The sequence below is a fragment of the Henckelia pumila genome, chromosome 1 (assembly GCF_033568475.1).
Source record: "Henckelia pumila isolate YLH828 chromosome 1, ASM3356847v2, whole genome shotgun sequence".
Taxonomy (NCBI): Eukaryota; Viridiplantae; Streptophyta; class Magnoliopsida; order Lamiales; family Gesneriaceae; genus Henckelia; species Henckelia pumila.
The window spans coordinates 72,775,489-72,786,959 of NC_133120.1; the positions used below are offsets into that span (position 1 = coordinate 72,775,489).

General features: G+C 37.1%; 2 protein-coding genes across 2 annotated transcripts; one reads left to right on the top strand and one right to left on the bottom strand.

Moving 5' to 3' along the window:
* The first annotated feature begins 1,263 nt into the window (after positions 1-1,263).
* On the top strand, positions 1,264-2,368 carry LOC140864937 (uncharacterized). The gene is made up of 2 exons (XM_073269371.1): positions 1,264-1,940; positions 2,281-2,368. Exons 1-2 carry the CDS (start codon positions 1,264-1,266, stop codon positions 2,366-2,368), a joined length of 765 nt encoding a protein of 254 aa, XP_073125472.1.
* A 5,141-nt stretch (positions 2,369-7,509) lies between these two features.
* Positions 7,510-10,431, bottom strand: LOC140875619 (uncharacterized). The gene is made up of 6 exons (XM_073279346.1): positions 10,205-10,431; positions 9,701-9,818; positions 9,121-9,282; positions 8,482-8,537; positions 7,945-8,032; positions 7,510-7,855 (listed from the first exon to the last, which is right to left on the bottom strand). The coding sequence occupies exons 1-6, from the start codon at positions 10,337-10,339 to the stop codon at positions 7,764-7,766; spliced, it is 651 nt and encodes a 216-aa protein (XP_073135447.1). The 5' UTR covers positions 10,340-10,431; the 3' UTR covers positions 7,510-7,763.
* Positions 10,432-11,471: the final 1,040 nt, after the last annotated feature.

Below are 11,471 nucleotides of genomic sequence, written 5' to 3' on the forward strand. Positions count from 1 at the left end.
TAATCCTACGAAATTTTACGTGAGATGGTCTCAAACTATTATTGGTTCATCCACTAAAAATATTACTCTCTATGCAACTCGAAAGTAGGGCTGGAAAAATTTATAAAAATTTCGACTTAAATTTTCGGGATTTTTCTCTTCTCAATCGATATCGGAAGATGAATCGAGAATAAAACATCTTTTCGACGGGATTTTTGACCCGGCTTAAATTAATATTTGTAATATATTTTTGATACCCGGAGGAGAAAACCACCTCAACTCATCGATGACCCTAATATAAAAGGAACATCCCTAATCAACCAGAACCGGGTCGGGAGCTTGGAGCTCGGCCAAGCTCCCCCAGCATAATTTCCAGCTCGGGTCGGGAGCTCAGAGCTCGGCCAAGCTCCCCCACCATAATTCCCAGCTCGGGTCGGGAGATCAGCTCGGGAGCTCGGAGCTCGGCCAAGCTCCCCCACCATAATTTCCAGCTCGGGTCGGGAGCTCAGCTCGGGAGCTTGGGGCTCAGCTCAGCCCCAATATTAGTAGGGAGTTAGCTTAGTAAATGGGTTCGACAACCTTGGTGAGCTAGTTAAGATGTTAGGATCAATGTTTAGGGCGAGTTCAGGAGTTCAGTAATAACTCACTCACCCCTTTTCATATGACCCCCGGGGGAGCAGCAATATAGAGTCTTAGTGATGACAGGTCAGCTCGGATAAAATGTACATGTCGATATTTTCATGGTCAAGCTAGATTCAGACGAGATATCCGCCTATATATTCGGGATTGCAATCCCGGGATTCTCGGGTTCCTGATAAGGAAGGTAAGCGTAAGATTCGGAGTCCTCTCCTATAAATACCAGGTTCACTTTCATTATTTGGATCCTAATTTTTTTACTCGTGCGCACACACCACTCTCTATATTTCGATATCCTAGCATCTGACTTGAGCGTTAGAGGGGATACGCCGGAGCACCTTCCGGCCCCCCCTTAACACTCTTGTTCGTGGTTTCAGGTCAGCAGCAGCTCATCTTCTGTTGGAGGAGTTTCATCAGCTCATCCAAGGAGATCACTTTATTGAGGTATATCAATTGGCGCCGTCCGTGGGAAATTTAAGCTAAGGCATAGATATGGCGGGAAGAGGAAGAGGAAGAGGGAGGGGAGGAGGAAATGTGGCGGACATGACTGTAGATCAGCTCAGCCAGTTCATCACTCAAACGGTGCAAACAGCCATGGGTCAGAATCCACCACCTCCTCCCCCTCCACCTGGAGGTTAGCCAAACCAAATGGATGCGATGTGGGAAGAGATCAGGAGATTGGGTCGGCAAGTCGGAGGTCGGCCTGGGCCGATACAGAGGGAAAGCCCTTTTGCTCGGGCTATTTTAGATGAAGAACTCCGTGCGAATTTTAAGCAACCCACCTTAGGGGAGTATGATGGGAGCTCAGATCCAGAGGAACATTTGGGAAGGTTTGAAAATGCAGCCCTGTTGCACAGATATACGGATGCAATTAAATGCCGGATCTTCCTCACCACTCTGGTGAGATCAGCTCAGCAATGGTTCAACCTTTTACAGCCGGGTAGCATTCGAAGTTTCAATGACTTCAGCTCAGCCTTTTTACACCAATTTGCGAGTAGCAAAAAATATTTGAAGACCTCTCTTAGTTTGTTTAATCTGAAGCAATCTGAGGTGGAACCTTTGAGGGAGTATGTTCAGCGCTTCAATACAGCAGCTTTGGAAGTACCTGCGGCCACTGCTGATACCTTGGTAAACTCTTTCACTCAAGGGTTGAGCGGAGGAGAGTTTTTCAAATCTTTGGTCAAGAAGCCTCCTTTGACTTATGATGAGCTCCTTAGTCGAGCTGAGAAGTATGTGAATTTGGAGGATGCACAGAGGCAAAGGAGACATGAAGGAACGTCTGGGAGTAAGCCAAGTACCAAGATGGGAGCAAAAGTAGAAAGGAGGTCAGTAAAAATAAAAAATAAAAAAGAGAGAGAGAGCAAGGGCGGGGAAGGGCCATACCTAAGTTTCCTCGGACCGAGACATCAGCCGAGCTGAGCCCATGGTGACAGAGCAGATCTTCTGCCAGAAGGGCAAAAGTATCGAAGCACCTTCCCCCTATAGCCCTTAGGGCTCCGATAAACAACTCCCCCTGTCGAAAGCCCGGGGCAGGAACAGGCAGGAGGGGGAGAGTTTCCCTCCAAGCTGAGCATATGTCCCAGGCATCGGAGGGATGAACAAAAAAGAAAGAGTTTTTCCAGTTTTTGTTTGAACTGGGAGAGCCCTTAAAAAATTTACAATTAGGTCGGCAAGAGAAGTAAAAAGGGCCCTCCTCAGAGCGTTTGGGGAACAAAAAGTTACAGATAGTAAAACAAGTTACTTCAAAGTCTAATGTTCTGAAGAGAACTATAAAGCTGCACAAGGTTCGGAAGGAGTTAGGGTGAACTGCCCTAAGTAAAGCTCATAATAACGGCTGAGTTGCTGGAAGATGAGGGGCAGGGAAAACCTAAGACCAGCTTCTAATTGATCTACATAAAAGGTGTAATATCCCTCTGGGGGATTGTCAGCTCGGTCATCAAGGTCAGGAATAATGAACTCATATTCCTTGGGAGCATGGGATAGAGCTCTTATTTTGTCCTCGTCCGAAGCATCTAGCTCGGAAGGATATAGCTCAAACCACGGCGCCGCAGGGACATCAGGGTCATTGCCCGAGTCAAAATCCTGAGCTGAGTTCGAGGGGCGAGCAGGGGCCTGGCCTGTAGGCTCTCCTGCGGGAGTAAGAGCGAGGGAATCAAATTGATCCACCTCACGGAATACTTCGTCTGAGCTTCCAGAGTGAGCTCGGGAAGAAGTGGCCATGAAAGAAATACTTACTTAGGAAGCTCGGAAACTTGGGAGAAAGGTAAGAAAGCGATGAAGCTTGGAAAAAGGAAATCGAGAGAGAATTTACAGAAGTAAGAAGTGAAGAAAGTGAAAATGAAGTTTTCACAGCAAGGGGCTATTTATAGAAAGCTCGGGTTAAATCGAACCGTTGAATTTAGACAGGTGTACGGCTCAGATTCTTTGGAAAAGTTACCGTTACCTAGTGCTTGTCAGAGTGACAGCTGGGCTCGGCGGAGCACCTCAGCTCGGCATTCTTTTAGGGTCATCTCAGAATAAAAACGAAGTTCGAGTCTTTGACCTCAATTCGACTTTTATGGGAGGGACTTGTGATACCCGGAGGAGGAAACCACCTCAATTCATCAATGACCCTAATATAAAAGGAACATCCCTAATCAACCAGAATCGGGTCGGGAGCTCAGCTCGGGAGCTCAGCTCGGGAGCTCGGAGCTCGGCCAAGCTCCCCCAGCATAATTTCCAGCTCGGGTCGGGAGCTCGGAGCTCGGCCAAGCTCCCCCACCATAATTTCCAGCTCGGGTCGGGAGATCAGCTCGGGAGCTCGGAGCTCGGCCAAGCTCCCCCACCATAATTTCCATCTCGAGTCGGGAGCTCAGCTCGGGAGCTTGGGGCTCAGCTCAGCCCCAATATTAGTAGGGAGTTAGCTTAGTAAATGGGTTCGACAACCTTGGTGAGCAAGTTAAGATGTTAGGATCAATGTTTAGGGCGAGTTCAGGAGTTCAGTAATAACTCACTCACCCCTTTTCATATGACCCCCGGGGGAGCAGCAATATAGAGTCTTAGTGATGACAGGTCAGCTCGGATAAAATGTACATGTCGATATTTTCACGGTCAAGCTAGATTCAGACGAGATATCCGCCTATATATTCGGGATTGCAATCCCGGGATTCTCGGGTTCCTGTTAAGGAAGGTAAGCGTAAGATTCGGAGTTCTCTCCTATAAATATCAGGTTCACTTTCATTATTTGGATCCTAATTTTTTTACTCGTGCGCACACACCACTCTCTATATTTCGCTATCCTAGCATCTGACTTGAGCGTCGGAGGGGATACGCCAGAGCACCTTTCGGCCCCCCCTTAACACTCTTGTTCGTGGTTTCAGGTCAGCATCAACTCATATTCTATTGGAGGAGTTTCATCAGCTCATCCAAGGAGATCACTTTATTGAGGTATATCAATTTTATTAATATATTGGGCTAAAGGTTATGGCCTTCAGCCCAACAGATATTAATTGTAGACTTATTTCTCGTAATTATTTTATGGTTCAAATGATCGAATATTATAATTACGAAATAACATTTTATTTTTGTGTATATATTTTTTAAAAAATGTTAATAATTTGATTAATTAATACTTGTAATTATTTAATTATAACAAATATGCGTAATAAGAGATACAATTTGTCCTTCGATATTAACAAATTTATATGTTAATTCGTAATTTGTATCCCGAACATTTTATCAATAAATATACAGTGCACGGTTGATGTTTTTTTTACACAAATGTGAAAATACATAACTTTCATATGTTAATCGCATCTTTTGATTTGAAAATGGGTTTGTGTGCGAACAATATATTTCATGAAAAATGTGGCTGATCTTAGCTACTGCGTACAATACTTATAGTTTTAATAATCATCATATTTAATCATGAACATATATAATGATCTTGTCATGCACTTATATGCTAATGTTTTGTTTTTTATTTAGAAATATTATATATATATATATATATATATATATTAGAAAAATATTTAAAATAAAAAAAAATTGTTTCTAAGTAAAATATTGTGAATGTGTTTATTTTTCTTTAGACATATGAGTTTCTAAATAATTTTTTTAAAATAAAACAGTAAAATATTTTTTTGGGTTTTTGGACATGAAGAATAAATTATCGTGATGTACTTTCTCTACTCGACATGATCTCGAATATTTGGGTTTCGCTTATGTGTTGGGTACGGGAGGGAGAAAAACATGTTTCCTATTCTTATCGGGACGAGAATTGTGTAGGAGGGTCACGGGATAGGTCCCTACCCGATCCACACTGATGCAAAGTATTATTTTTTTTATTTTTATAAATATGAACAAGATTGACTCGTTTCACAGATAAGACACGGGACTTGCTCATAAATAATATATGACTAACGGTTCTTAGCACGCGTTGTGCGCTTGTACAAATGCGGTTCTGATTTAATTTATTTTTGTTTCGTAAATTTTTGCAATTAAATTGTAAAATATGATCGGTTTTGTAAAAAACAAAAAAAAAAAGTAAATCAAAAAATTGAAAAAACTAAAAAACAAACTAAGGTCATTGTTGGTTAATGACAAAAATTCTCATCAAATACCGTTATTGTTCATCTCTCTCCTTTATAATAGCATAGACATAGATGTGTGTGTATATTCTCTTTTTTATTGACATTTTAATTTTTTTTACTTGATGGCGGGTTAAGTGGTGAATTTTGCTAAGATTATGAACCCTCTATGTTTATGGTAAATTTTATGTTATGAATAATTTTCCTTACAAGTGGTGTCCGGTGAAAAAATTGAACCTTCATTTATCCATTTTTTGATGCATTTTTATGACAATATCTTTAGGTACCGTTTTGAGTGAAAGATATGATAAATTTATTATAGATGGATAAAAATAATTTAAGACACATATAGATGCAGTTATTCAAATAATATGAAAAACAATACAAGAAAGAAATAAGAACGTACCTTCCAGATTTAGATGGTTTGATAAATCCATATATTCTTTGATCGTTGTATTCATAATGAAGTGTTACTTTGTTTCCAAAAACCAAAGGCGCGTCAATGTTTTCCGCGGACATAATGGGAGAGAAGATGAAAATTTTTGGGCGGTAGTAAAAGGGGGAAAAGAGAGAGTATAAAAGTAAATTGATGTAAAAATATCGATGAAACCATAAGAACGATAGATAGTGAATCGTGAGATATCTTATGAGCCAAAATGTGAAACCCAAAAGTGATATCCTAAAAAAAATCAATCAAGTCTTAGTCAATAACTTCAAACAGGCCCTCGAGATAACAACTCATCTTCTCATATTTTACAAGGAAGTAGTTGGTGAAAAGGGCCACAAGGGTCATGATTATTGATTACAAGGTTCTAAAAAGCGTGAAACATGTCGAAGCGTGAAAGCCAAGATTCAATTTTTTTAAGCTTAAGCACGAGTACTTCGAGCTTAAGCGTAAAAAAATGTTTTTTATTTAAATTATAATTTTAGTCATCTCAAACAAATTAACAGAGTAAATAATGAATAAATATAATAAATTCAAGGGTAATGAATTAATTTTTAATAAATTCAACTGTAATGCATTAATTTTTTTTAGATTCTAATTCAATTTATTTCATCATTCATTTCATATCTCGTGACATCGAACATAAACTAAATTAATTGGTCTACTTTAAAACTTTAGCTGTAAAATCCCTCAATATGTACTGCATTCACAATTTCACATTATCGCTACACTTAACCATATAATATTGTACACTTATAATATTGCTAACAATCACTTACTAATAAAATCACTAATTTATGATCATTTTTCGTTTTATTAATCAATTTTAGTATTTAGAAAAGTAACATTTAAACGTATTTAATGACATTAGACATGGTCAACCTATGTCTGACAGTTTTTTTTACCGCTTTTGGTCGAAGCGAAGCGTTTTGCAGAAGCTTCAAGCTTAAACGAGATTAAGTGAGACTTAATCAAACTTTTTAGAACAGTGATTACAACTTATCAAAGGGATACGTTCACTCGTAGGTAGTTGACATCTTGCAAAAATTTGCTTAATCAAACTTTTTAGAACAGTGATTACAACTTATCAAAGGGATACGTTCACTCGTACTTAGTTGACATCTTGCAAAAATTTGAGCACATCTTCCCTAGTACTCACCTGTCATTCTTATCGTATTTTCTCAATGCAACATAACGTGTATGAAACTTTTTACTAGTTTAATGATATCAACCCTTAAGTTGAGACACTACGGTAGAGTATGAGAAACTTTTTAAGAAACACTTCTCAGCATTTTTTTTAGAAAAAATTGCATATATCATCCCTGTGAAATCGAGTGTTTGCTGATAACCCCCTATGAAAATTTTTTGAGCTAGAATCCCCTTATGATTCTAAATCTGTAACATACACCCCCTTCTGGCTAAAAAATGACTAAAATGCCCTCAATGTTATAATACAATTTAATATTAAAATATATTTCGTGTATGACAAATATTATGATAAAATAATTATATATAATTTTCATAGTTATTTAAATAAAATTTGATTATTTTACTCAATTAAATATAGAATTATAAAACAAAATTAATTTAATTATTTATTTAAGTAAGTGTATTTTTGTCAATTTTTAACTGGTAAGGGTGTGTATGCTACAAATTTTGAATCACGGGGGTTATTAGCTTACAAAAATTTCACAGGGTGTTATTAGCAAACTCGAGATTTCACAGGGGTGATATATGCAATTTTCCCTTTTTTTTACAAACTTTTGTAAGTGCTCCTTAGTAGCTCTCCCAAGCACTACCTACATGCAAAAAGTACATATCCAATTATCAGCTCATCCCACGAAACAATTAATGATGCTAATTGCGAATCGCTAAAAACAATGGATAGCAATTTTTTGTCCATTAAATCGTAAAACTGCCTCCTAATAATCGTCTCAGCTCTACATTTTCTCACTCTGAAGACGAGTTAAGAAACCAATTGCAATTATTGTTTCGAAATTAAAAGAATAATTTAGTGTACAAGTAAAAGTTCACTAAATATGTCAAATAAAAACTGCTATTACAAGAGCGAAAATGGCTGCTGCATTCATCTCCATCTCACAAAATGGATCAGTCAGACGATACACCGGCAGTTATCATTTGTCCGTCTTGAGGTCATTCTGCACTCGATCGTGAGAGTGTAGCAAAGATGCTCTGACATTTGATATCTCCACCAATATTTCCAGAGCTGCCCGAAACATAAAAGATTGATGAATAGAATCACTAACATGTCGTCAAATAATTAGAAGTCTAAGCAGGAAAGAAGGCGGCATATACCCCTCTCAAATGATAGTTGAGTTGCACGAAGCTTAGGAGATACCAACGTTCCGAACATAGATAACGACTTGCTTCGTTCTAGTTGAGCCTGTCGATATTCAATGGCCAATCAAACAGTATTCATACACACAATCCTATTCCGGAGCAGAATGAAAAATTTAGGCTACGACTATGACTTAATGTCTTTTAACAGCCGAAAATCATATCTCAGAACAACTTAAAGTAAGTTCGAAAATTTTTGCGTTTGAGGGGCAAACTTCTCATACTTTGCTCTTCTACATCACAATCATTCTTGCTCAAACGCCCTAACTCCAAAATATCTCACATGTGAATACAGTACCAAAAAAAATTAGAAACCAGAATATGATCATTAATAAAGATTTGAAAGTATTGAAATTTTTCGATGTTATTGCCTTTAAAGAATTATACATGTAGGGATCAGTGACTCATTAGTCACAGGATACGCGATTATGACTTCTCTGAGCCACGATGAACACCTGTTTCAACAATGCATGTGAGGGATAATTGACAGCTTACTTGATTAACGACCGAAACAGGAGATCCACCACCTTCAGAACTGGTCTCCTTGGAATCTTCAGGACCAAAGCACAAACAAAAATAAATAAATAAACCATCAACCGACAAATAAAAAAAAAAAGTATGAAAAAACAAAGCAAGGAAAAGAACTCCCATCTCTTCTTGACTATTTTCTAAAAAATAACGAATCAAATATTGGTATGGTTATAATATCACCACTAAAGCATCACTTGTTAGCATGAAATACCTTTTTTTTTTTTTCTGTTTATGGGTGAAATCGTCAAATCACTAGGCTTCACACGTGTAAATGACCTATATAATTACGTGGTCATTGTGATATATTGCCGAAAGAGAAATACAAGAGCTTGAGCAATCTAGATTATTGTTGGCCAAACTGCCAAATTTGTTGCTAGTTTCTCTCGTCACTTTCTGTAGGAAAATCAAATTTTATACAGTAATAATTAACGATTAATACAGTTTCAGAATAATAACAGGCAAGAAAGAAAACCACGGATGCCTTCCTTGGACAACCATGGACAAACTCATGGAGGCCGAAAAGATTAACACGTCCCATAATCAAACTTCTACTCACTCATCATTATAAACAACCTGGTTAGAAGTAGGAAATCCAAAGTATACCAGAGTTTTGAGATGTATGCCTATGCAGCAGCTGTGGAATTTTAGACTTGTTCTGCAGCAGTTCATCCTCCTCAAATTTGGCTTCCTCAGGGCTCCTTTCGGAATCATCAGAGGATGCCCATTTGCACAACATGAAGTTGGGTAAACCCATATCAGGACTATCTGTGAACACAGTAAATTCAAAATCTTCCACGGGCGTTTGAATACCAAGGTTCAAGACAATATTACAAAAATTTCCTCTTGTAATTGTCACACAACTTTAATGATACCAACAAACAATTTTTCAGAGCATCCATGGTTTTTCCTTTCTTGATTTTAGATGGATTTTCAAGTATATTATATGTCCTCTTGCTTCTGATTGTTTCTCCGTTCGATTGATCCCAGGAAAACTGCTTTTTCACGAAGTTCAGTCTTCTTTATTCTCTCTTAAAAGTTCAATCTCTGATGAATGAATGAATGAATATAAAACCACAGCATTTGACTTCCTACATTGATTGCATAACTTCCAACACATAAAAATGGTTAAATCCACAGAATGCACAAAGTTCCAAATAGATAGAGTTTTCCAAGCAATAAATACCATCACACTGGTGCACTTGCAAAGTCGTTGAAGCATGATGAGACTTGAGATCGAACAAGGTGCTGTTGATGCGAGATGCACCCATCGAATGCCGAGCACTGGCTAATTCCAGCCAGCCCTGTATGACCCAAAACAAAAAAACTCTAGGAGTCTTAGCATATTTTCGAGGTATTTTCTAGAATCATTACATATGAAATTTGAAAAGTCATAAGCCAAATTGCTCTTAAAACATGCAGTTCAAGAATCATAATCCTAGCCAAAACCAGATGCAGCAACATGATATTGCTGGATAATTATTCTTTCGTCCCCCTTATCAATTAGAGCCCTTATAACTTCTAATCCAATAATCAGGATTACAGCTTTCAAGCACATGATTAGATGACAAGGTAATTTTAACACCACTATCCATTAGAGAAATGTGCAATAAAATGCTAAAAAAATCCAATCTTTCGTCGATTAGAACCTGAGGAAACTGGGATCAAGAAAATTAGTAGCCTTTTATACCTGGCGGAGAGTTGAAGACAAAGAATCCATGAGCATCAGGTAACTATCCGTGGAGTCTAAGAAACTTAATATATTTCCTTCCCTTTCTGAAATTTCTTTTCTTGATTCAATCCCATCATTCTCGGAGCTAGACATTCTCTTGTAGTGTATTTTATTTGCCGATAATTTCCCAGGTTTGTGTATGACAATCGAAGAACAGAAAGAGGCGATGCATTGTTCCCCTTCTTTTCTACGTTTTCTTGGGGTTTTTTTTTTTATTATTAATTAACTAATGATACCACTAATGGATATATATATTTTTAAAAAAACTAAAAGATCAGAATTTGTGATGTTTGGTAAGCTTATTAAAAACAATTGTAAGTTCCATGGTACAAAGTTTGGGCATGTTTGTAAGGATAGAATGTGGTAGGAATGGAATGAGTTGTGTTTTCAAAATCGGATCGGACCGTTTGGGAACCGATCACGGGTCCAGTTCGTAACACTTTTAAAACAGTTTGATCGGTCGAACCGATCAAAAACTGAAAAATCGGTTCAACAGTTCAATTACAGGTCCGATTATGAAAACATTGGAATGAACATTCTCATCTCATTCACTACAATCATGTTTGGTTTGAATTTATAATGAGAATGTTCATTCTAATTGCAATGACTATTCCCAATTTTAAATGGGATGATCATTCCCACTCCAAAGTTTTTTATATTTATAAAATGTTTTCTTATTTAATATAACTAGTAAAGAACATGTGCTGAGCACGTGAAAGCACTTCGCTTGCATCATATTAGTTATTCAATTGAATAAAAAAGAAAGTTTATGTCAAATATTTTGGAACATAATAATCGTAACACAAATATGGCTAACAATATTCATAAATTCATTATTTTTAAAAAAACAATCACAAACTTGCAATTCTTGTTATTTCTTATTGTTTATTTATCTCTTTTTCTCGGTCATGTTGCTTATATACCTGTTTTTTATTATCTTAAAGCTCGATACTTATGATGTGTTAATCACCAATGATTTCCGAGTTTTCCTTATTTTAGCATCAATTTGGTAATCTTTTATTTCAGTAATTGACTTCAAATAATTAAATGCGATTAAATCATTTATTCTTTCTATTCTATATATAATTTACATAACATTGCTTTTAAATAGTGATATATGTTATTTAATTATATGTTGTAAAACGTGGTATGAATTTAAAATAATCATCGATATCACTATCTAATTCACATTATTTTAAGAAGAATGATTTAGTTCGATATCACA

What these genes read in the sequence shown, in the direction of transcription:
- LOC140875619 (XM_073279346.1), bottom strand. Translation starts at nt 10,339, where the DNA reads ATGTCTAGCTCCGAGAATGATGGGATTGAATCAAGAAAAGAAATTTCA. An exon ending in CTGTTTCGGTCGTTAATCAA is followed by an intron (nt 8,033 to 8,481) that starts GTAAGCTGTCAA and finishes GAATATCGACAG; the next exon opens with GCTCAACTAGAACGAAGCAA. An exon ending in TCAACTATCATTTGAGAGGG is followed by an intron (nt 7,856 to 7,944) that starts GTATATGCCGCC and finishes TGTTTCGGGCAG; the next exon opens with CTCTGGAAATATTGGTGGAG.
- LOC140864937 (XM_073269371.1), top strand. Translation starts at nt 1,264, where the DNA reads ATGGATGCGATGTGGGAAGAGATCAGGAGATTGGGTCGGCAAGTCGGA. An exon ending in GGAGCAAAAGTAGAAAGGAG is followed by an intron (nt 1,941 to 2,280) that starts GTCAGTAAAAAT and finishes ATTTACAATTAG; the next exon opens with GTCGGCAAGAGAAGTAAAAA.